The sequence below is a fragment of the Falco naumanni genome, chromosome 6 (genome assembly GCF_017639655.2).
Source record: "Falco naumanni isolate bFalNau1 chromosome 6, bFalNau1.pat, whole genome shotgun sequence".
In the NCBI taxonomy this organism is placed as follows: Eukaryota; Metazoa; Chordata; class Aves; order Falconiformes; family Falconidae; genus Falco; species Falco naumanni.
The window spans coordinates 62,348,593-62,375,607 of NC_054059.1; the positions used below are offsets into that span (position 1 = coordinate 62,348,593).

Consider the following 27,015-nt stretch of genomic DNA (forward strand, 5'->3'; position numbering starts at 1 on the left):
AACCAGTTCTTAACAACTTTGCCATCATTTTTTTTTTTTTTTTTTACTTCAAAAGTAAAAAACATTGTTCTTCAGGAAGAGCCAGGAACATTGCAATACCAATCTTTAAAAGGTTCTCCAGATGCAAGCTTCATAAATGATTAGGAGGAAGAAAAGAAGAAGCCCCGTTGGGAAGAGATGACCTGAAGCCGGCATACTTGTGAATTTAAACTTTTCCAAAGTACTAGTTTCTTACTCTTAGGAGCTGTTCGGCAAGAAGTTCTTAGAGGAAGCAAATATCAGTAAGGAGAGAGAATGCAGAGACAATAAATGATTATGCTTTCAATTACAGAAGTATAAAAGACACATAGAGGACATGTATGAAATATTTGTATTCTTGGCTTTTTTTCTTGTGAAGATTTCATTTTAATTTATAGTCATTTAGTCTTAACACACAGCACTTCCAACATCAGTTTCTGTAGATTAAACAGCTTTTAATAATAATATTAAATATTATGTCTTTAATAGCAATAATAATTAGTAAAGACTGCAAAAGTCTATTTCCTCAAAACAAATAAAATGGTGCCCTGGATTATAAAATCATAAGAGAAAAGAGCCTGACCATTAAAATAATTACCCAATGTTATAACATTGTTTGCTTCGTCTCTAGTGGAAAATGTGAGGTTTCCTCAAGATTAGGTTTTCAGATAATTAAAACATTGTCAAATTTTCACGAGTCCAACTTCAATTTCTTATATACTAGGCTTTTGCTTTTTCAGAAAAATTTGTTTAAAACTGTTTTCCATTCATTAATAAAACTATCAGGAAAAAAATGTTTCTTCCCTAGCTCTGTGCATCCATCTTGCAAAGCAGCTTCAATTCTTTCATTCTTTCCATAGGTTTGGAATTTGTCACATATTGGTGTAATGTGCAAATATCTATTATGCCACTGTCATGAAATTCTATACAATTATTACAGATTTCAGATTGCATTTGCACAATAAAAACTTATTACAGTTTGGCAGCTAAATGCTCCTCAAGACCTCACATCTACTTCACTGCTTAACAGACTACATTCTGAAAGAAACAGACTTTCTTTTGGAAGAGACAGTAACAGAGTATAACTGCCTCTGCTTTCTCCTCCAAGCACAAGAACAGAAACTTGAGATGCCTCTTATGTGCCTTCCAGGCATGTGGCACAAGGCATAGATGCAGAAGTAAGGAAAGTACTGTGCTGTAGGCATACAGGGAGCTGGTAGACTTTTGATGGGCCATCAACCTGATTGCAGAAACTCAGAACTAGGTTCTTAGACTCTATAAACTCATTTTCTGTTAAATAGAGATTTGGGCCATATATCTCCTTTAAAAAGCCATCAGAGATTTTATCCACATTTGCATAAACCAGTGTAGATCCCATTGCCAAAAAAAAAAACAACCACCAAACCAAAAAAACCTAGTATTTTACTTTTCACTGTCCAGTCATCTTAAATGTAACATGATGCCATCAAACCTTGGTGGCAAGTTGTTTGTTGAGACTTGGGCAGCACTACAGTCTTTTCCTGACCATAAGTAAAACCGAGGACTAAAAAATGTTTTGTTTCAGTAGACATTTTAGATGTAGGCCATAAAATAAATCCAAACACAATATGTAGTCTTGTTAACTATCACTTTTTTTGCAGTTGTATGCATGTAAATATTCAAAATAACTGCCCACAGCTAGTAGACACAAATAAGCATGTGCATCTATGCACTTAGGTGTCATATTGGTCCTTCACGTAACCTAGGAATAAAGGACTCCCAAGGATAGCATGTTAACAACTCAGGAGAGAGGCTTCTCCCAGGGCTCTGAACAAACAGCCCAAGGCAGTTTTCCATCAGAACAGTCAGATGGTAGTGTGACCCACACTATCTTTCAGGAGAAGGACAGCTTGAAAATACTGAAATGTTAACTTGCTCTCTACTCTTGAAGTTGCAGAAGTGACCTCTCAACTGAGACAGATATTCTGATCCTTTACCTCTATGGCTGTTTTTGACTTTCCATTCTCAAAAGACCAAGATTTTGAGTTCCCATGAGATCATTAAGACCTAACTGGGAGATTATAGATAATATCACTGTGACAACTTTAATAAAATTCTCTAGAAACTACAGATTGTGTTTTTAGATAATATGAACCTTTACAGAGAAGTCTTTCTCTGCTTCTAAAAGATGATCCAGTAGAAATTCAGGTATTCCAAAGCAGTTTTAGAAAGAACATGACAAAAATATGTCCATTACCCCCTCTAAGATTGTGAGGTAACGCAATGCAAAAGTTTGTCTTATCTTTGTTTTTGCATTTTTGATCCCTAAAAACTGGAAAAGGTATTAAAATTATCCTATACTACTATTAAATAATTTAAGGTTGCCCACAGATTATTCCACATATCAAAGAAATTCTGCTCATGCTCCTGCCAGCTCTTGGTTTCCCAGCAGTGTTGACACTCCCTACATGACTAGCCTAAATATATTTTCCCTTAAAGTACCTTCAAACTATTGGTGCACAAACAAACAAAAAAACCTGTTCTAAATAACATGAGTGTCTCTGACACAGAGTACCGCATGAAGGCCTCAGAGGGAGAAATCTGCCAGAAACAGCATAGTTCACATAAACATCCTGCGGTCATCAGCACAGCCCAAGGTGGAATCCAACACTGAAACCCAATACAATTTATGTACACAGGACATACCAGAAAAGATCTGGATTTAGACAGGTATAAAAAGGAACAAGGAGGAAAATATGCTAGTAATGTTAATTTTACTTTTACTTACTAATAGGTAGGTAAACAAATACATCCCACCATAGGTCTATAGACATAGGAAGTCTATTTTCTGAAACAATAAGCTCTCTCTGAATAAACTAACATGCATTCTTAGTGACCTAATACTTCAACAGACAAACAGTGTTATGTTTAGATCCTGAAAAAATGAGAATGTTTAAAGATGCTCAGCTTTATATAAAAATATTTCAAGCTGGTAAATGAAAAGGTTTCAATCATAAACCCAAATTCCAAATGTCATTTCTGTAACTTCTAGTGAATTTGCAGATGGATCTTTTGTGTATAAGGATCCTTTTTGATGCTACTGCATCTGAATTGAATACAGAAGTCTATTTCTCACTAATCCCAAAACTGTGAAGTACCTTTAAAAAAAAAAAAAAACAAACCACCCAAAAAAGCTAGCAAGCAGAATAAAATTGCAAATATAAAGACAGAATTTTGCCTTGCTTCTAGTGCAGAATCAGACAACTAGATACTAATTGGATAAGCCATGGCAATAAGGCAGTATTGAATCGACTCTACCAGGTTTAATGATAAATGATGTGATGTAAGTAGCATGAACAAAATGTATCAAGCAAACTGTAGAAACCGTATCAAATAACAGCATTCATTTTAGCCCTATCTTCCCAGATTCCACACTTTTAAGTTGAAAAATATTTTTTTTTTTTATGCGTAACATGGCAAGCTGTCTCAGAACATTCAGGGTTTACGTATTCCTGCCTTCTTTTTTACATGTTAAAATGTCCTCCTAATAATTTATGATACTTTTTTCCTCTGCAGACAAGTAGTTATAGCAGCTTTCAAACTGGAATCTACAGCTTGTGGGAGGTCAAATCTTTGCACCATTTGAATAGTCTGGAATATGTGCTAGGGAAGACAGGCGCTTGCTTAAGTAATACCCCTCTTCACTTCTGTCTGAGGTGAATCTGTAAAGAACTCCAGGATACTTGGAGTAGATGTTCACTACAGATCTTGATCAGTTCTCATGCTCTTATATTTCAATGTCATAGCGGCAACATTTAAAGACATTTCCCAGCCAGGAAACATACATTAAAAAACCCAAAACATTTTAAAGATCTAATCAGAAACATGGAACTAAGGCAATTTGGACAACAGACTTCCTTTGCCAGAGGTTTTCTAAAGTTGACTTTCAAGCTCTGTAAGGACCTACTAAATCCATTCAGTAGCGAGAACAAAATGAAACAAATACAGTTTCATACTCAGAGTATAGTGAGTTTCAAACCTCAGTCACAACAGTATAATGTATAGCAAAATGAGTACACCCATGAGCATGCCTCAGATGCAAACGCACAGTACACAATCCCAGACTCGTTGTAGATGGAGACTGCTCATTCCCACTACACCTTGGAGCACAGTGCAAGCTAACCACAAAGCATTTACCCTGTCTGTCCCTCTGGTTTTCCAGCGGCTCAACACAGGTTCCAGCCAGCTAAGTATGGTAAAACTGCTTCATCTTTTCAGTACTAAGGTCCAACAGCCGTATACAGCCAGAAAGGCTGGGTTCAGGCCCAGGATAAGGCACGTACTCTTAAGATGGTTTAATTTCCAACTCAGCAGTACCCAAACATCATTTGTTTCTCTTGAATTTGTGTATTATATAGGCTTACATTCATCTAGTATGGTGAACTGCTCAAAGGTCTTCCCCATTTCATTAAAAGTTTGATCAGAAAACAGATGACCTGAGCACCAGGAGTTGCCATGTCCTCCCTCCTTTGATCTTTTGTTACTAAAAGAAACCCACAGGTTCTACAAGAATTTCTCAAGAAAGATGTTGCATGACAGAACCATAAAAATCAGACTCCACATCACAATCTGGATATATGTGACACAATATCACAATCAGATAAATGACTCCTTCCCTCCATACACCATTTCCTATCCTATAGGACTCTCTCATCCCCCCTTCAAGTTCCTAACTCTTTATCCTGGTTATTGCAGATTGGTGGAAGACTTATTCCACTCCAGACCTGCAGCAATACCTGCATGTCAGAAAATCTTCCTTAAAATCTGGCAGCAGCCTTCTGCTGTAGCATATGTCATCGTCAGTAGCTGCTGACAGCAGAGCAGCCTCCTCCTTGCTTATGGACTATGAGTTGTTTAACAGAAGGAGTCCCACAAACTTTACCTTTGTCCACATCCCTAGCTAAGTTACTACCAAAAAACCACTGGCTTATTGGTTGCAGATCTCACAGAATAAAATGTCTCACTTGTTAATGAATCAGATGGGGACCAGATTTGTGGATTCAGTTCCCTGCCTCACAACTTCTCTGATCTAGTAAATCCATTAAGACTTAAACACATCCACATTACAGCACTTTAACCACATACAGTCAAGCAGGCATTACCTTTCCATAGCTATATTCTTAAGCTGTGATAATTACAAAGTCAAAGGTGCGGTCAATTTACTGTGAATGTCCAGAAAGGTTTAAAGGCTTTAGTGGAACCTGCACACCTAAATCCAAGAGTAACACACTCAAAATCTCAAAGCACTTAATTTTTGCTTGCAAAGTTATCCACTTCTACTTCTGTATGCAGCAGAAACACATCAGGTTTATCCATTAACCCTGTGGAGATCCTTGCTTATATATCACCATCAATGGGTGCAGAAGTCATCGAACATCACCTACAGCAGGAGTTCAGTTTTTGGTTCTGCCATTTTCTACAGTAACAGCAGGATCAGAAAGTATCACCACTGGAAACAAGCTGACAGTTTGGTCAAGTTGTCTGTCATGAGTTTAGCAGTCCCTATCCTTCCCTGGTATCTGGATATTTTTTTGTATCAATAGTTTGGGAAGTATTTATCTGCTCCACATAAGAACCACTTTTATATAACTATCTTTCAATCCTCAAGCCTTTGAATATGAGAGTCTACTGGTTAAAGTACTATAAAAAAACATCCTTCACATTCATGTGATTTTTCTCCTATTAAATGCAGGAGACATTGAAGCTTGTACATTTGAGTCAGGTAATACAGTAAGTGCCACCTATAAAATTTTGCAGCCCTGATGCATTTTCTGTAATAATAAAAAGCAGCCACTTCATTAGCGCTTTATTACAAGCAGGTAATTATGACTCCCCTTTATGACAATATAATGCTTGTAAAAATCCAATCTCAGCTAAGTGAAACTAAACCCAGTCCTATTAATGATCACCAGGAACAATTAGGCTCCATGGACTCAAACTTACTTTGCATAAGGGAGAGAGTATAGAAAGTTTATATAGAATCATAGAACCGTTTACGTTGAAAAAGACCTTTAAAATCATCAAGTCCAACTGTTAACCCAGCACTGCCAAGTCCACCACTAAACCACTGCCTTAAATGCCACATCTACAAGTCTTTTAAATACCTCCAGAGAAGAAGACTCTACCACTTCCCTGGGAAGCCTGTTCCAACGCTTGACAGCCCTTTTGGTGAAGAAATTTTTCTTAATATCCAGTCTAAACTTGATGAGTTTACACACAACGTGAGGCCATTTCTTCTTGTCCTATAGCTTACTACTTGGGAGATGAGACAAGACACCCACCTCACTACAACCTCCTTTCAGGTAGTTTTAACAAGTGGTAAGGTCTCCCCTGATGTTCCTTTTCTCCAGGCTAAACAACCCCAGTTCCCTCAGCCACTTCTCACAAGACCTGCATCCACCATATGCCTATCCACTAACAGAACTTTCCTAAGTTTCAATTTAAATAAATGAAGACAGCAATATTTAAAATACCAGTTTTAAAAAAACAAATAAATCCCTTATTTGTAAAGTGAACTCAGACAACTTTTATTTGTTCTGGCTGTAAAAGTCTGGATCTTCACTATCCCCCCACCCCCCAACCTCTGGCACATGTTTTTAAACATGAATGTTTAAAAAACAGCTCTGTGCCAATTGTCCAAACCACAGCAGGTAGTAAGGTCAATGAATGAGACTATTCAGCTGGCTGACTACCTGCTCCAGTGGGTACACTTGAAAAAGCAGCTCAGTTACACCTATTTTTCACCAAGTATTTGGAAGATTCCCCTAATTATGGAATACCTGAGGAAGCTGCTTGAACTTTTTCACCTTTTGGAAAGTAGGAGTGGTTCCTACATTCTTTTACCATGTCTTCTACAGTATTCATTGTGGTCCAGGGAGTCTGCAGAAACCTTGTGCCCAGCAGGCACAGAGGTAAAACAAGGTATTAAATAATCTAATAAAAGTCACAGAAAAATAAAAAAAATAATTAAAAAAGCCACAAAACTACTCCTCCCCAGAAAAATATGACTATTTAGCTTTTTTACATTTTTATGTGAATGCTTTTTAAACTGTTAGATATCAGGTTTTTAAACATCAGGCACTGACTAAAAAAGAAAGAACACTTGCAGCAATCTTTAAAGACCAACTGTATATTTCAGGTGTTGAAAAATAATTTAACACATTCTGTGAAATGATCTGGACCTATGGAAGACAAGCCTCCCTCCTTCCATCACGCCCAGAAAAGTCTGATTGCATTTTACTCCAAATCAAATTCTTACGTTTAGCTTACAGGAAAGCTTCATAAACCACTGTATTGACACAACTGAGAGTGCAGTGAACATCAGGCAGAAGGCTTAAAAAGAGCATCTCCAGGTAGAAGGAACTGGAAATCTCTTCACCTGGTTATGTTTAAGCAGCTCCAGAAACAGTTTTGTGGAACCCCCTCATCAAAATCCAAAGTCACATTTTCGTACTAGCTTAGGCTACTCAGTGGTCAGGCCTCCTGAAAATTTTTCTTCCTAAACTGTGTACAAAGTTAACTGGATAATGCTGCTCCTCCCCTCCATCAGGAAGGCACAAGTCCTGCCATCACCTGCATGTTTACACCTTCAAACAGATCTAGTGAAAATCCAAAACTTTAAATATATGAACATGTAGAGGAATGAAGCTGGGTTAATTAATATTAATAACATACAGCTGTGGGCTGGCTTCAGGGGTGGTGGGTTGGCTGATGTAGATACAGTGCAGCTGTGGCTGGTTCTGTTAAGGGGTTGGGCAGCCAAGAGGAAAAAGCAGAGAGAAGAGTGAGAACATGCCCTGGATGAGGAGAAGGCAGCAGAGGGACTGGCATGAAGAGAATGATGGTATGAGATGTTGCAGCTTGATAGTTTTGAGAGTGCTGCGACATGAACACTTAAACTACTTAACTAGAAAAGCATTTCTGAGAGAAAGGATTAATATCAACATATAAAAACAGCTTTGTCTTCTCCATATCTTGGAAATTGATCAGTTTTCATTTACAGCCAGACATCTGATAGTAGTTTCAAATTAATGCATTAATTTGAACAATATTTGTTGTTCTTACTTTCAGAGGCAAGGGAGGGAGGAATAAAAATGAGGGAGGAATAGACAGGCCAGCAACATACCCAAGGTACTGCAAAACATTCTTCCTAACACCAGTACTTCTGTTTCGTATCTTCTACTCTAGTCTCATAAATTCTCTAAGATGGGTGGAGATAATTTTATCTTTATAGAAGCATAATGAAATGGGGCCACAAAAAATGTAGTGTTGTTAGAAAGCATTATGCAATAATACTATCTGACTGTGGAATGTATAAACAGAAACTCATGTCAGAATCAGAGCTTTCTCTATAGCCTATGTGGAACACTTTTCCTGAGGTTTCAGCGTAGTCATTCAGTGCCTCTGCAAGTTAACACAGTCAGAATACAACTATAAATATTTAACTTGGTGTCATCTATTTAAATATACTGCTATACTAATTAGAGCTCCTATGATCAACAGTTATCTGAGCTGAACAGCACAAACTGGTCAGCAGTCAGTTTTGCAGTGCCAGAATAAATACAGACCATCTTTCCATTACTACTTGAAAGTAGGACATTTATTCAACCACAATTACAAGTGTTAAAAGTATAAGGACTTTAAATCTATAAAAAGACTAGTACGGGACTGTAGGAGTAAACAGTTTCCTTTGTTTTGTTTAAAGAGAGAATTCTTTATTGTACCTCAAAATATTAAGATAGATAGGATTACACAGCCCTGCAGATTACTTCAACAAGCCCCTATTGATTTCAAAAGATGACATGCATTCTGAAACGCAAAAGAAATCTTATTTATTTTGCAATTAGCAAGGTAAGTATCTTCTTCACCAAGGTATTTTCTAGTCCCATGCAGTCTAATTGGTTAGTGTTGGAACAGAAAATACCCTCCATGTAAATACAAAGTATCAACAATTACAAAACAAAAGCAAAGCCAACTTAAAACCCCCCCAAAACCACCCCCCAGATTTCCCACAGGTATTGAATTCATAATTTTTTCTCCTTCCTACTACTTTGGGTTCATTTGACTGTCAGCAATAAGCAGCTGCAAAACCTCTGTATTAGTCTCCCCCATTACAGTACAGTGGAACACGTTTCTTTGCACTTCCACTGAGGGCTTACCTGTCCACTAACACAGGAGCATGCAAACACTCTTCACCATAGCGTGACAGAAAGAAAGAGAGGACAGTTTTAAAATATGGAGTTGAGATGATTTAGGAGCTTCCAGAGTGTCATGAAGTGCACCACAGACTAGGAAACCCAATTACTCCTTTAATTTCATGGCAGGCTTTCAAACACTTTTTAGAAATTCCTGAGTGCCTTTCTTTGAGAACTTAAAATTGGAGACTGGAGAATTTCTTCACCAGAGATGGTGCTACAAGCTATTATGGTCATATGTATATTGTCATATACATATTATTTTGCATATATTTTGCAAAGTGGTACCTACCATGAGTTTTGGGTATAAGCACTTTAATAGAGGAAAACTTTTCACACACTAAGGTTAAGTCTTCAAAGGTTACTTCATGCAGATAACAAAACTGGAACCAACAACATCAGAAAGCACCAGTCATAAAAACTGAGCCAGAGACAGCAAAATAATTGTGTTGTCTTAACTGTGTTAATAATTGTGTTGAGATTTTCAGTCATCAATAAAAAGCTACTCCAAATGTTTCAGACTACTTTTTAAACTACAGGAAAAATCTCCCTCCAATGCATTCCCGTCCCTTTCTTCACAGCTGAGATTACCCAGCCAAACAAACAAAAGGAGTAAACAACACCCACCAGGTTCCTTGAGTACCATATTTTAACATAAATAGTAATTATAAAGTACAAAAAGTTCAGGATTAAGATTAAAAGCCAATTATTAAAAATAAGACAAATTCTGAGTTAAAGCTGTAAATTATTACTTTCAAAGGACTCACAGTTCTTTTCCTCAGCATCAGTTACATATTTAGCCAGTTTTCAACTACTACAAGGACCTAGCCCAGTCTTTCTCTGAGTTTTGCTTCTCTTCTTCCCTTTTTTTGGAGTATGTATGTGTGAGGGTGGTGATAGGGTGGGTGACAGGGAGTGGTTGCTTGTTTTATTAAAATTTATGCTTAATAAATACGTTCCATACTTTGCCCTTGGAAGTAGTTACTTATTGTGGGACTCATTCAAGTCACTTTGAAACTTGCAGGAGTGCAGTGAAAGTCAGTTCCCATTTCCCAAATCATGATATCACTACCATGTCACTTATACCGACTCTGTGGGAGTAAGACACTGAAGCAACAAGGAGGGGTTGGAAAGCATGCGTGAGTGCTTGCTTTCCAACAACATTCAACAGCAAACTGGAAATTCAGTCAGCAAATACGATCAAACACTGCTGCTGCTGCAAACGGCATTAAAGACACTGTGATTCCAGTACCTATTTCAAATGGTCCAAAGAAACTATTCTGAGTCTTTTTATTGCAGCTAAGCTTAGGACTTCAGCTATTACATCACTGTAGCACCTACCACAGCTACCTCTACATGGGAAGAAGCTGCCAGTACATAACTAAAAAGCAAGTTTTGTAATGGTGCAATGGATCAAATGTTATTCCTCACTACTACAGTAGTAGGACGGGGAGCATGAGGGAGCAAAGACACCTCCCTTTGTAAGCAAAAACAACTTTCTGAATGCATAACTATAAAACAAAAACATCTGAATGTCTATACTTTGAAAACAAGAAAGGTTATTTGCATACCTGTTTAAAAACATGCTGTTACTATAACCAGGTATATACAAGTATGTCTACTGCATGTATTTTTGCACATGCAAAATATACCGAAGGCTGCCTTTTATATGCATGCTTAGAGCTAAATATGTGCTAGTGCTCTGCCAATAGGAAATATGCACAGCAACAGGGAAAACATAAAAAAGCAGTGAACTCCAGTTCTCAGTTTCCCATACCCACAAAAAACAAAACCTCAAACCAAACAAGTAGCATAAGATAGCACAATAGAGTGGAGCTCAGGTTAAACACAAGGACAACAGGTTTGCCTTTTGAGCCCACAATCATCCCTGTTTACAGAAACACATAGAGATTATTCACCTTCCTGCCCAGAAGGAGCCAAAGCAGGAAGCGAGGCTGCTGGGTAAATATCAGTGTACATTATTGGTGCTTTTGTAACGTAAGTGTGCCTGCTTTGGGGGTATTTATGAATTAGGCTAGAAATTAGCATGAACCTGTGTGTGCACAAAACTGTCGCCTGCTGTTCTTAACCAAATATTGTCAAATTAGCAACAACCACACTTCCCACTGAGGGCTGTATATTTAAATGTTTTAAAATCAAAAGCTATTTTTAGATTTATGTGAACCAAAAAAAGGGGTTGGAGTTGCATTTCTTCAAGGAGGAAATAAACTCTATGCCCATACATTTGCTGCCTCTGTCAAAAGCAAATGACCGGATGCTTACTTGAATTTATAGATACTAATTTTTAAATGAAACACCTTGAGAAGTTACACAAACAACTTGAGGACAAACCTTCCTTCTCCAAAATATTAAAAAGGAACCAAATGCACGTATGGGAGGTAAAAATGCTATCTCAGACATGCAAACATTCTCTGAAAACCACTGACCAGATTGGGCATGCAAGCTTAATGGAAAAAGCAGGCTTCAGTCTGAAGACCCCTGCAGCAGAAAAGGTTTATTTACAAAAATGGAACATACTGCTGTTTAGAGGATGCCTAGGAAGAAGAATAGAAGAAAAGAACTGTTCAACAATACATTAAATAAAGTATTGCAGCAGCCTTTAAGTCACAACATTAATACAGCCCTCTAGTAAGCAAAGGTATTAGCACAATTGTAAACAAAATAGACTTGATGGTCCATTGGTCTCTTTCAGTACAGTAACTTGTGTTCTAGGATATTTGCCATAATACATAAAAGCCAAAAAAGTTGAAGAGTGTGGAATTAAACAAAGACACAAAGCAGATAAAATTCAGCCCACATTAACCTGTCATTCCATGGGATAGCCACACAGTTCTGGGCTACCAGCTCAGTCTTTTGGCTGGAACGGTAACAGGTGTCCCTTCTGTAGCTACCGTGCATGAGAACAGTAATGCATGTTATTTATTCATATTCCTATAACATAACACGCTAGTACCCTTTCCTGATTACAGTATTTCTACAATTGGTATTAGGATACAGATGCATACATGTTCTTCTGCATAGTTATTGTTTGTACCTCACCAAAAAGCTCCGCAGACAGCTTCCATAAATGTCATAAATAACCTTGAAAAATAAATACATGCTCATTTCATCAGGACTATAACTTGTAGAACATGCTCAACTTCCTTTAGTAACAACACATATAAATTATCTCTGTTTTTCAACCAGTTTTTGGTGCAAGGGAAACAAAGAATTTCAAACATATCCAAAAAAACCTGCAAGACTGAATACCATATAAAAATGTCAAAAAAGTTTGCAATTAGCAGAAGAATTTTAATACATAAATAATTTATATGTAGGGATTTTCACTGAGAATGTTTGATAGAAGTACACTAATATTTTGTTCTCTCTTATTCTGCCCTTTGATCTTAAATGATGTTTCAGCATCCCAAACAATTCAAGGGTTGAAAATTACAATTTAGTACTGAACATTAATCAAAGTGACGCTGAAACACTGTAAGATTCCATTATTTATTAAAAAAAAGAAGTCACAATGTGTGGATTAAGTCCATTAATCAAGACTGGTTTAACAAACTTAACGGCTATAACTGGTTTATAATCTGAAGGAAAAAAAAAAAAAAAAAAAAAAAAGAGAGATAAGCTGTAATCAAGTTTGATCCACCAGCAGTAAACCAGCAGCAATTTAAATTTACTAAACGGAAACCATTTAACAGGAAACACATGCATTTAGAAGTACAGCAATAGCTGCATTTGATTGAACAAACCTTAAAAAAAAGTTAATTGCTGACAGCAGAAAAGCTAAAAAAAGCTCCATCAGCCCCAAATAAGCCTGTATAACATTTACAAATTTAAACAGTATGAATTTCAATGTATTTGTTACAACTAGACACAATGAAGTTCTCATTGTGTCAGGTAAGCTTGCATTTCAAGAATTCCTAATGCCGAAACATTACTGGCAGAATACATCATATACATAGTACTGTGCCTCCAGCATCAAAACAGAAGTCTAGAAATATAATGTGAAACTAAGAATCACCTAAAATAACTACTTAAAAGTTCAGGTTCTCACAAAACTCTCTTATTAACAACTTAATTGATTTCAAGTTCTCTACTCATATCCCAACGAACAATTACTCACATAAGTAGTCTCTAAGACTTCAGAGGGGTTATTCCTGAAAGTAACAGCTCACCATAGTTCAAAATGTATAGTTCTTCCCTTAAAACATTACAAAGAAATCCAAATGAAACACTTAGAATTACTCATCTTATTTAAATTCATTATTTTTTTTCTCCAATGTTATCCTTCTTAGTTCTAAAAGCTCTAAAAAAAGAGGGGTCATAAAATTTTAGAAAATAAAAGCTATAAGCAATACAATTTCATCAACAATTAAGAAATCTAAGGGAAGAAAAAAAAACACAACCAACCCCAAAACCCCGTTAACAGGACCTAGGACGACCGCCCAAAATAGCTTTCCCCACCCCTAAAAAACACACATAGACACACAGATAATTACTGCTTACTGATTTTTGGGGAGGAGCTTATGACCAGCAGTCACCCAACTAGGGGGAAAATCGTATAAATACTCAAGGGTTACACTTGAAATCATCAGCTTCTGCTCACTCACCAGTGGCAAAAGAACTCCTCAGTAGAGGTTTCACTGCTCTACCACTCTGCATTGGAGCTCTGCAACATTTTGGTATGTTATGATTTCATTTCATTCTATTCGGTTTTGAAGGTAACTTCTATAGGATACATGTCTTCTGACTGGGGAGGGAAGGGGGTTGATATTTAAGGGCCAGTAATAACATCCTTACTGCCACCAGGGCTATTTGAAAGGCTACAGATGAAAGCCTGGCTTCAAGCAAGGCAATGTGAGATTTTTGCCACTGATGCTGAAGGAGCCAGGATATCGTGCTTCATTTCATGAGTTTTGATACACGCAACTCCGAACTTACGTTTGGAGCTCTGGTGTAACTAGGAAAATAATCACTGTTTCTGAAGACAGTGGTTTTAAATATGCTGGCATCCATTTAAAATTACTTTTTCCTAAGAGTGAGACTATTGCCTTTAGGCTACCTATACAAGATTCTAGCATTCAAAGTGATAGGAATACCGATTCCTTTTTTCTTAGAGGATTTTTCACAACTAGTGAAAGCAGGAGGAAGTAAGCACAAATAACGTTACTTTTAATACCGATACTTTAAGAAAACTCATTCATGCACCAGAAACAGAACTGAACAGCTCTTCTTTATAACAAACTTTTCCTCCCCTTTTAACACAGAACGGATTTGGAAACATGCATTTACAAATAACCTTACTGTTGCCATTTTGTCTGAACATTGTCCATGGTAGCGATGGATATTTTTCTGAGCGATATCAGAAACAATCCAGCATCAAGGGGCCGCATTTTCTACCATACAATGTAAAGAGTCAAGGTAAGTATATTATTATTATTATTATTTTTAATAACACAATTGTTCCTAGTGGGTCAATACATGACAAAAGCTCTTTGTTTACACTACTTTTCACAGTATTCAACTTTCACTAGCAGTTTAAGTTTTATTAAAATAATGTCACCACTGCAGAAAGAACTGGCAGTGGTTCTGGCAGTTGCCTCCTATTTACAAAGATGCACACTTGTCACAAAGTTTTTTTACACCATCATCACTAAAAGCATATAAAGCAGAAACAAAATCACTGCTACAGATCTGATCTTCAGCAGTGGGAATAATAGAACGTGATTGTGTACATAATTATGTACAACCTGCTAGTTATCAGATTTCTTGATTCAACACAGGGGTTTCTAACAATAGACCTGTCATCTACAATATTCAGAAAGAACTGTTACATATTCTGTCATTTTATCTCTATTCAAAACAGACTGTAGCTGTGAATTTAAACATATATCTGATACACATGGCCAAATGAAGACCTGTTTGAAGTCTAGAAAGGCAAAATAAATTTATATCCAGTTGTAAAAAATGTGGCAAACCTCTACACAGTTTTTTCATAAGTGATTTAAGCTTATACTTTAATTATCAGACAAATCTCATAGTAATATAACAATTCTAGCTTTATTATAAAAAGTACTCTTAATTTCATAAATCAGTCCTATGGCAGATTGTATAGGCCATACAGAACTGCAATGCTATACATTGTGACATCTTATTTCTGGGTATCCTCTCCGATCTTGGAAATGAAATGGGTAGCTATACCCAGTGTTTGAAACTATTTGACCTCTGTATTTTTTTTTCCATACTTAGACTAAAGCCTTAAAAAAAAAAAACAAAAACCAACCAAACTTGAAATCAAAACTTCTAACTTCCTAGGTACTGGTTTTATTTCATGAATTGTCCCCCAAAGTATGATCAGCAGTCTATTTGTTTTAGTGATGATAATTTTGAAGAGAACTGAATCTTCCTTAAAACCATCCCCCCTCCCCATTAATTTCTTTCAGACATCACAGATTATTCAGAATAGCTTTCACCTTTGCTGTGTCTCATCTACTTTTAGTTGTAATCATCATATTTGGACAGAAATTAGGAAACTGAATGAGGGACTTCAGAAAATAGCATTTGCAAATAAGCTTCTCTTCAGCAGAAAGAGGACATTTTAGGCTACATCTGCACTAGAAAATAGGGTAGCACAACAGAAGTAGATCTGGAAAGCAGAAGAGTTGCTGCTCAGAACATTGCATCCACATTACATTCATCTAGGAGGTTTCCTTTCAGAATAGCTCTAGTCTGATCCTATGGACTGGATGCCCATGAACAGCACACACAGCAGCACACATCAACCCCAAAGACACAGCCCTGGTCTCATCCCAGCCAGCTCCATTCTACAAGCTCCAAGAACACTCTGCAATAAGAACCAAGTGAAAGCAGCATGGCTGGGAAACTTACCCTCCAAATGTTCTTCTGGGCTGTACCAAAATACCATCATCACAGTTTTCATCCATTGCCTTCAGCACAAGAACTTTCTAGAACCCTACCAGCACTCTCAGATTGAATTTAGGTACCTGAACATAAAGAGCTACTCTGAAGACTTACTAACTGGAATTCCAAATGAGTTAAAGCTGCATTTCTTCCCTCTCCCCTCATTAACTTTTCATAGTGTTTTTCCATTAGTTTATTCAGTATCATTTATATATTTTTTAAGTGAAGTACAGTATTTACTTGGTTATCCTCTACCATACTTCCCTTACTTCTCTTCTCATAGTGGCTTTTGTTCCCCTCTATAGAAAACATTGGGAAAGGGGGAAACCAGCAGCAAATTAAGGGAGGAGCAGGGTAGACAGGAAATGGGGCGAAAGGGGGATATTAATTGTCCTGAACTAATTTTTCCACTTTATATACCAACACAACCTAATGTGTGTGAAACTTCATACTTAGAGCGAAAATGATTATATCAACATATGAGTATAAAATGTTCTCTATTTAGGAAAGGTAATAAAGACTATATACTAGACCTTAAAAGCAGGAACAGCCTATAGTTTTACAGACATGGGAGTCCAGTCACCCAAAATTGCGTGACAAATCTTCATTTGGTGAACAAGCATCAAAATGGATGACTGGAAAACCACTCTTGAAAACAACCATCCTACAGAGGGTTTTTAGGAGAATTAAAAAAAAAAAACAGGTAGACTGTTAGAAAACATAATTTCTGATCTGTTATGATCATGGAAGAATGAAAGAGGAGATTACAGAACCAAAGTAATCTAACTGTTGTCTAACTAGTGAGTTCTTCTATATGCAAGTAACTCAAGTAGCATATGGCAAGTTTTTCATCACAGCTTACTTTTCCTATTTCATCACCAAACATTGGCTTCTGGAGATTCAGTTACTAATAAATTTTCTTTTTGCTTTGTACAACTTTGAAATTTTAGTTCCAGGATGCTTTTTGACAGTGTAGGCCCAACCTGACTCAGGATAACATGTAATATTTATTTTGGTAATCAAAACCTATTAAAGCTTCATTTAATTTGGTGACATTTTTTTTAAAAATCTTGCTTGACAGCTCCCCCATCAGAATATATTTTCCTTTTCTGTATGTATTTAGTGCTTTTTAACATTACCAGGACATCATTTTTAAGCCAGCAGCTCATTGGCTTGGAATGTTTGAAAAGTCCTAGTTGAGAATAATCATGACTGTTCAGCAATGCTAAAATAAGCCATTATTGCAGGTTATGTTAAAGTCTTCATAATTAATTCAATACATAAATAGGTTTTGACTGCATTCAGAGAATGTAAACCAATTTTGCATCAAGATATGTGCCAAGACATACAAAAAAGTAGCCAACCACTACTTCAATTTTCCTGGTAAAAATCCTACTTTATTAATACATTCAGCTATCCCTTCCTCGGAAAGCTTACTGTTGTCTCTAGACAGCACAATTACCAGACATCTTAATCTAAAAGCAGCACAGCTTTGAAACATTATAGCTCCTCACAGAAAATTTCTATAACATGAACACTGACAAAGCTTTAGCATCTTATGCCAAAAAGGCAGCACCCACCACTTTGTGAACGTAGCACTGATATGAAATTGCATCTAATACATGGTAAAAAGCAATAAAGAGAAGCACTCTGAAGCTTAAGCCACATGCAATTTGCCAAAAAAAAAATTATATTAGATCAAGTGCAATAACTGCATGTTACTTAAACACAGCTGAATAAAATCAATGTTGAATAAAATTCCTTGAGTTATCATTATGAAAGAGCAGACCTAACTGGGGTCACTGTTGTTTTCTGCCAAAGTACCCACATAAATGCTTGGTTTTGAATTTGATGCAGCTGATGTAGAAAACTATTAGTATTTTTCCCCTAATGCTTCACAACTGAAACAGCATTAACTCGGGAATCTGCTTAGGTATTTGTATTGAGGCTTTGATCTGACCTGCCTGCATTCCCTGATGTGAACAGTTAGTTTTTGAAGTTCTATTCATATATAGAACCTATGGAATAAATTGAGTCCTCCAGCCAAGTAAGCTGTTTTCTCTGATGGCAGTTCTCTTACCTGTGGTAAAGAGAGAATGTAACATGTAAAGAACATTTAAACACTGCTTCTGCTGCAGGGTACATGTTAATTCTGATAGGCTTTTAAGCCTTTCCCAATTTTTTTTCACAATGTAGTTCTTAAAATTTGCCATATCTTATATCACCTATATAACAAGAAAACCAACTTGGAATTGCACCTTATTGAATCTGGGAGTTCAGTAGTAAGAAATACAACAATATGAGTTAGATAGGGAAGACTGCACCAGGCTTATGACTGGTACTCACAGAATCCACAATTGCCTTTGCAGCTGAGAAGGATGTGTGCTTGCATTTTCAGTTTTTCCATAAATCACAGATACTGCTTTCTTTCTATGTGTAGGATTTTAACAACTATCTTCCTTTTCATTGCCTTAAGGAGGATGAGATAGTAAGGTGTGCAAAATAAGGTGATATGCATTTGCACTGATTTTATGCATCAGCAAAAAAGAAAATGCACTCTCTATACTTGGTAGATAAGAACAATTTCCCTGGCAATATAGGAAGGCAGCAACTTTGCAGATGCAATATCAAACCAAAATCAAATATATTTATATACACATTTCTATTATTTTTTTAAAATAGAATATGTACAAGAACAATTTTCTTCCTCCATCTCATGTTTGCTTCATCAAGACTAGCCACAGACTGGAAAAAGCAATTACCCAAGAGACAGGAGAACAGTCATTGCATAAACTGTCATATATATATACAAACACTGCTCTTTTTGTCAGACTGAAATGCAATTTTTAGCTGATCCAGTTGTTGATCAATTATCAATCTTTTCTAAACAAGTATTGAACAGAATATGCTGCCATTATAAAAAACTGAATCCAGGCTGTTCCTATATCCCTCAGTTTTTATTTTTGTAATTACTTCTTAAATTAACATTCATCATAGATATGGTGTTTTGTTCTATAAAGTTGTCAGTTGCTTCAAACTACTGAATTAGTCTTACAATATTGATATTAATCTTGTCTGTAATGTCCCACAAATCAGCATCCTAATTCCAACACGAAGCTGCAAGCTCCCCCATAGTGCACAGAAAACTAAGTAGTGAGCTTATTTGTTTATTCCTCTATTTGTGACATTTGGTTAAGTGGCTCCACCTGCTGTTTTGGTAACTAAGAAAATGAAGCATTATTAAAAAGAGCAACACCATGCCAGAATTCTGACTGCAGGAAGATGAATTATCAGTTGTGACTTTGCCACTGTGTGACATTTTTAATGACAAACACAAATCTTTAAGACAGTATTTGAAAATATAACACTCACATGTTTACCAAAAAAACCCCCAGAGCCATAGCCCACTTTTGAAAGTTGGGAGGAGAAAGGAATAAAATCTCATTACTTAAATGTTGCATGAACTGGTTTCAGAAAAGCAGCTACACCTGCACAGGAAGCTTTTTCTGGTTTTGTTCATCTTCAAGATGCAAGTCTAATGACTTGTTAAATCAGTTACCTGAGGGTTTTTTTTTTTTTCCTTAATAGTTTGCATCTACTTGCACAGCATTTTTTAAGCTCTCTGATGACCCTATATGTATTGAAGCCAAAAAGAAATAATTCTAGAGACCTCGTAACTCAGGACACAACTCCAACAAATTTGCACTTGTAAGAGCTCTGAAACACTTTTGCTCTGAACATCAGGTTCTCAGCGACCAAACGCAGTATATTAATAAGAAGCTTGACTTCCATAGGTTCAAGTGAAGTTAACCCTTCGCACATTTCACCACCACAATACAAGTCTGCAAATGTTATAACTGCCCTGGTTTACCCATTTCCTCTCTCTTACAGGTGTGCAGATAAGGGGTGAACAAGGACCCCCTGGTCCCCCAGGCCCTATCGGGCCAAGAGGACAACCAGGTCCTGCAGGAAAACCAGGGTTTGGAAGTCCTGGTCCCCAAGGCCCCCCTGGTCCCCCAGGTCCACCTGGATTCTCTGCAGTTGGAAAGCCAGGCGTGCCTGGTCTACCAGGAAAGCCAGGAGACAGAGGACTACATGGTGAGAAAGGAGAAGCTGGACCTGTTGGGCTTCCAGGAGCAAGAGGGCCACAAGGACCCCCTGGCACTCCCGGCCCTGCAGGACTGTCTGTTCCTGGCAAGCCAGGACCACAAGGCCCTCCAGGAGCTCAAGGGCCGAGGGGCCTCCCCGGTGAGAAGGGAGAGCCAGGTATCCCTGGTATAAACGGACAAAAGGGAGAAAGTGGATTCGGTGTTCCAGGCCGCCCAGGTAGCAGGGGCCTTCCAGGCCCACAGGGACCCCGGGGCCTCCCTGGCCCTGCTGGGGTAGGCAAGCCCGGTGAAAACGGTCTTCCAGGTCAGCCAGGTATGAAAGGTGACAGAGGCTTACCAGGTGCACCTGGAGCAGCTGGTATCCCAGGTCCCCAGGGTCCCCCAGGAGAACCTGGAGAAGCTGGCATTGGCAAGCCTGGGCCAATGGGACCACCAGGAGCAGCAGGCATCCCTGGAGCCAAGGGACACCCTGGACCTGCGGGCTTGCCTGGATCCCCAGGTCTTCCAGGCTTTGGAAAGCCAGGATTGCCAGGGATGAAGGGACACAGAGGGCCTGAAGGTCCTCCTGGCCTTCCAGGACCTAAAGGAGATCAAGGCCTGGCTGGTGTGCCAGGTGAGCCAGGGCCTGCTGGGCCACCAGGGAACATGGGCCCTCAAGGACTCAAAGGCTTGCCTGGTGAGAATGGCCTACCAGGGCCAAAAGGTGACACAGGCCCTGCAGGCCCCCCAGGATTCCCAGGGGCCAAGGGTGAACGAGGTCTACCAGGATTAGAGGGAAAACCAGGATACCCAGGTGAACAGGGTGTTGCTGGTCCTAAGGGGCACCCAGGTTTCCCAGGTCCAAAAGGTGACATTGGCCATGCTGGCCTACCTGGCTTGCCCGGTCCAATGGGTCCACAAGGAGTTAAGGGAGTGCCAGGGATCAATGGTGAGCCAGGCCCTAGAGGGCCTTCAGGAATACCTGGGATCAGAGGTCCCATTGGTGCCCCCGGCCTGCCAGGAGCCCCTGGTGCGAAAGGTGAGCCAGGAGCACCAGGGCTGCCAGGCCCAGCAGGTATTGCTGTGAAAGGCTTAAGAGGACCCATGGGACCCCCCGGACCCCCCGGACCTAAAGGCAACAATGGAGAGCCTGGCCTGCCAGGCCCCCCAGGTCCTCCTGGTCCCCCCGGCCAAGCTGTAATCCCACAGATGCCTGAAAGCTACGTTAAAGCAGGAGAGTCTCGGGAGCTATCAGGAATGTCTTTCATGAAAGGAGGAGTAAACCAAGCTCTTACAGGGATGCCAGTGTCCGCTTTCAGTGTCATCCTCTCCAAAGCCTACCCTGGGGCAACAGTCCCCATCAAATTTGATAAAATCCTGTACAATAGGCAGCAACACTATGACCCCAGAACAGGAATCTTCACCTGCAGGATCCCTGGACTGTATTATTTCTCCTACCACGTACATGCAAAAGGAACAAATGTTTGGGTTGCACTCTACAAAAATGGTTCCCCACTCATGTACACTTATGATGAATACAAGAAAGGATACCTTGATCAGGCTTCTGGCAGTGCTGTCATTGATCTCATGGAGAATGATCAAGTATGGCTCCAATTGCCCAATTCAGAATCTAATGGTCTCTACTCCTCTGACTATGTTCACTCTTCTTTCTCAGGTTTCCTATTTGCTCATATCTAACAACATCCCACTTACACTGTCCTGACACTCTTTCCTTCAGACCATTTTGACTGGGCGCTGATCTGATTTGTCATTAGCAGGCCATGCAGCTTCAATTTTGCAACAGAAATGGAGAAGGAAGTGAGAAGGTGAAAGACAGTCATTCAAACCCAGTAGAATATTGTATATTTTTAGAGAATTGTCACAATAAATTTGTTTCCAAATGATGGATCAATTGTCTGACTGAATGCAACATTAAAATTTTATGAATTAATATAACGCACCAGACTCTCCCTCTTTTTTTCTTTCCCTGCACCAACCATACCCCCATCACCCAAAGGAAAATCACAATTTGTAACTATCGCTTCTCATAAAGTACTCATTCAGGACTCTAGATTATATTTCACTAAACTTGAATTAATTGAAGGTATTATTAAAAGTAAAGACTCAGATACACAACATTCATCACAAAATTTGGATATTATACTTCAGGTACATTCTGCTATCTGTCTGCTTCATCTTTAAGCTTTCAAACAGGAATCAAGAAAACAACTCTAATATAATACATACCACATCAAGTTTTAATTTAGTTCCACTTTTCTTATTAAGAACTACCTTAGAGAAAGGTAGACTGATAAATTATTACCTGTTACTGAAGATCCAAGACTTTTGCAATATGAAAAACCAACCAGATTTGAAGCCTATAAATCCACTTAACTTTGTTTAATGCATGTTTTCTAAGCTGCAGCAATGAACTAGTTCAATACTTTTAAGCTCCTAATGTTCTGTAAAACTACAATATACAGAATACTGTAAAAGAATTATCAGCAAATCCAGACATTAAGAACATATCTTCACAAGTATGCAGACATGCACAAAATCAGAACAGCTTTACCACCCCAAAATTGGAGACAATCTTTGAACTGATTTTCCCTGAACAGTTATTTCCTTTAAAACACAGTAGTCTGAGGAAGGTATTTTACTTACACGGTAAATCTATCAGATGATGGAAGTAATTAGTCAGTACACATAATCATATTTACCATACCAACATACACTCATGCCTCACAAACATTAGATATAACATTAATTTGCTCTAACACCATGAAAAGTTAATGGTATGAAGTAAACCAGCTTAGTAAAATTAGTGCTTATAAATTATGAAACCACAGTAGTCTGATCAAACATTTCTTCCAATGACAACTACCACGCACATGCTTTAGAAGTCTCATATACATCAAAACCTTATGAACCCTTCAACTATTATTTTTAGCTTCATTTTTTTTAAACAGAAGCTTTTAACCAGTTACACTAAAAGTACATAGGCTTAAGTTTAAAAATTTCTCATATTACCATTTCTTCATGAAGGCAGAACCTGAGACTTGTTATGTTGTATACATTTGAAATCACCAAAGTCCTTGATAATATGTTGGGATTAATAAAAAAAGCGAGGACACTTTCAGGTCGATCCATTATTAGCAAAACCATATAATGTTTTGAAAACTTTAAAGAACTACCAAGAAAGTAAGCTTGTTTTTTCTCCCCCTATTAAGTGCTGCTGGATAAAGAAGCCTGTGGTTTAGGCCATACTTTGGTAAATTAATAAATGCTTAAATAAAGAGTGTAACATGAGATCTGCTTATTTTAGCAGCCAGGTAGACCTAGGCAAGCAAATTGGTACTGTTATTATAAATGCTGCACACAAATCTTTGTATAGAAATACTAAAGTGGACAGTATCACCATTTATAAGTAGCAATTCTGCTATACTTTTCTTTCAAGCCAATATAAAGCTCAAGAAACTTGAGTCTGAATTGTCTAAACCCGCTCTTCTACCTTCCTGTTTTAGGCCAAATACTAAGTACAGATCTCCTAAGAATGATCTCTTTTTTGGAATAAAAGATGTTTTCCTGTGCAGTCATTTGCATTAGTTAACAGCACTTTCCAATATTTAAACACAGCATGTGCTGCTGCCCATACATTCAACCATACATCTGGCACTTTTGTTTCAGAAACAAATACAGGGACTGGGTACTGCAGATGGAAAATACTGCTCAGTAGCTGTAAAGTTTCTGGTCAACTGCTTTACATATGAAACATATGCTAAAGCACATGTAAAAATGGAGATGCTTGGTGCTCAGCAGTACACTACTGTCTTGTGATTCCAATTAACTAGTCTCTGCAGCAGAAACTGGGCTCAGACAGTATTCTTAAAAGCATAGTTCACTAACCCTTATTGTCCATCCACTTTAAATCACGTTTTGTCCTTTAATGTCTTTGTTTATTGAATTAGCACATAGGACTTCAAATAAGCCTACAGCTTTGTACCTCATATGCCAGCCTCTTTGAAGAGTTTTCGTAATTTTTTAGACATTAAGTCACTAAGAAAGCAACACTGAAAAGCTAGAGAATGCAGATAAGAATTGTGGCACAACCATGATTTTAGCTTTGGATTCTCAATTTAGAGGGGACTTTGAAAAGGTCTGTAAGATTTTTAAGTTTGTTTTTAAATATTTTCTCCACATGAAGATCAGCAACCTACCTAAAGATAAAGCTCTTCCAGAAACCACATCTCTTCTGTGTCATAGGCATTACAGGAAAGAAAAGCCAGTATGAGATTAAAATGAAAACATAAGAGCCTGTAATAGTATAAACTAACTCACTTCCAAAAAACTACTGAATTTTTTGAAGCCTTAAGTGGTCAAACACACAAAGCACACAAATAATTCCTTCTGTATTAAGCTGGAAAGCGCAGAATAGAAGTGTAACAAATTTACTTGTTTCTATCTTTGTTGCACAATTAAGACAAATAAAGACCACTGATCACTGGACTGCATCAGCATTAGAAATTTCTAATGTTTTGCAGAATGTTTGGAGGATTCTTTCTGGCCAGAAAACCATCTTTGGGTTCTTTTGATGTATTTGAAGTTCCATATAAAAGATATAACACATGTATCACAGACATCTAGATTCAGTATCTTCTGCCAAGACAACAGGGTAATACCATAAACTTGTAACAAAAAACCTCTCTGTGTGTGTGTGTGTATGTGCACGCACATGTTTTTTGGAAGAGGATGGAGTAGTTCAGAAAGATCCAAAATTTTCCTTCCCAAATTCCTGTATATCAGCATGCCACTTCAGAATACTGATCAAGCACACACAAAAAAAACCCCCAAAACAACCAAATGCAAGTTATTAAAAAACATGTTTTAAGTTTAGCATTTTCTCTGATAATTTTCATTTTCATAAAAGATCGTCAGTGACAGATTTCTCAGATGCATCTTTGAAACGTGAGAGCAGATCCCACCAAGCATTTTTATGGGCAACTTATTAAGTCTGCCACCATATTAGCCATGATCTTCTTACTTATAAAATGAAATCCAATCTTATGAACTGATTGAAAATATTACAAATATATCATTTGTATTATACAACCACAGATACAACGGTTTTCGAAATGTCAGGGAAATCATAAGGAAAGAAAATCATGTGAGAGTGTGAACAGCCTTTAACAGAAGAAATTTTACAAAATCCTGCTTTGAGAAGTTACATTAGGCAACTTCCTCCAACAAACACTATTGATTTTTATGTCAAAAAATCACCAAATCTGAGATTTTTCACATGGGAATAAATACACAATACTTCAAGACCTCATTACTCCTCTGAAGATCAAACTGTTTCCATAATGTGTTGTGGAACTCTGTCCACTTGATACAGTGTAAAATACATTGCCACATTTAATTTAAAATTGCTCTTTGAAGTCTCTAAAACATAGACTAAATGATACACATACAAAGTAACATTAATCACCTTAAAGCTGCAAAATATGCCAGTAATACAAGACTCACAGAAGAAAAGAAAAAATAAGAAAGACTTACAAAAAGGATTCTCAAGTAATTTAGTGCTCAACTTGGGTATCAATTGCAGAGGACATTCTTGCAGGTATTATTAAATTAGAAATTACCATTTTGCAAGTACGAGTATCTGTGTTCATTACTATCTGACGTCATGTTTTTCTGATAGTACTGTTTAATAGATTCTCTCAGTTTTTGGAATTATTCTTCACAAAGGAAGGTCTAAATAGCACAAGCCTATTTTGGAACCCTCTAACTTTCCCTTTGCAAACCTCAGTTCTTCACTTCTTTACAAGTAGATGAGTAGGTTAATACCCTTCATTAAGCTGAGTCAGGACAGCCATGCCTATCTGAAAAAGCCATCCAAAAAAAATATCATAGGGCAATTATCTAAGGCAATTACCACAGCTAAGACAATGAAAAGCAAAATTCACCAGACACCTGATCAAAGAAATCATGAGAAAGAGAAGGGACAGAGAAATAAGGGCATATCGACAACAAACCAAAGCAAATTGCAAATACTTTAATAGCGTTGAAAAAATAAACGGTCAGTCGTTCTGCTCCATCACCGACAATGGCACTACTAAGACAGCATTTGACTTGGGAACTTTGTGTCTCCTCAACTGACGGCTTAATAAGTTTGCTTTGGACATTTTACCTTGACTAACTGCTAATAAGCTCTGCTTTTCTCTAAAGGGTTAAACCCTCTACAAGGCATGAGGGCAGAGAGTTAAGTCAAGAAGCTGTGGTCTTCAGGCCAGGCTCTGGGCTAAGAAAGACCGTGGGGCTTCCTGGCATGTAGATGTTGGGCTGGAGCCAGGTTTAAGATTCTTCAGGAAGTTATGTTAAGTTTGCAACTGAGAAAGAAAAAAAGGTAAAAAAAAAATATCTCTGCCACAAACTTGTGACAGAAGATTAGTACCATTATTCTCATTTCACAGAGTGACCTGAAGCAAAAAGACACGCTCCATCGGAATATCACAGGTAGGTGATAAAGGAAGAAATTATCTCTGGTTCTTCTGACTCCCTGTTCAGTGCTTTATCTATCGGACCATGTTATTAAAAGGAAAATAAGACCACTATGAAGCCTGTCAAAGTGAAAATGCTGTGCTTTGTCATGCATCATGTATTAAAATATTTAAGTAGGGTATAAAATCTACAGCATTTCACTTCTGATTTTACAGAGCTTTATCCAAAATAACTCATGCCTA

The 27,015-nt window shown here is 37.8% G+C and overlaps 2 protein-coding genes across 3 annotated transcripts in view; one reads left to right on the forward strand and one right to left on the reverse strand.

Moving 5' to 3' along the window:
- Window positions 1–27,015, reverse strand: part of NT5DC1 (5'-nucleotidase domain containing 1) — a 148,368-nt gene that overhangs the window by 108,969 nt on the left and 12,384 nt on the right. The gene's annotated exons all lie outside the window — the stretch shown is intronic.
- COL10A1 (collagen type X alpha 1 chain) lies at window positions 13,874–22,231 on the forward strand. The gene is made up of 3 exons (XM_040597604.1): window positions 13,874–13,948; window positions 14,534–14,687; window positions 20,079–22,231. The coding sequence occupies exons 2-3, from the start codon at window positions 14,549–14,551 to the stop codon at window positions 21,971–21,973; spliced, it is 2,034 nt and encodes a 677-aa protein (XP_040453538.1). The 5' UTR covers window positions 13,874–13,948; window positions 14,534–14,548; the 3' UTR covers window positions 21,974–22,231.

What these genes read in the sequence shown, in the direction of transcription:
- COL10A1 (XM_040597604.1), top strand. Translation starts at nt 14,549, where the DNA reads ATGCATTTACAAATAACCTTACTGTTGCCATTTTGTCTGAACATTGTC. An exon ending in ATACAATGTAAAGAGTCAAG is followed by an intron (nt 14,688 to 20,078) that starts GTAAGTATATTA and finishes TCTCTCTTACAG; the next exon opens with GTGTGCAGATAAGGGGTGAA.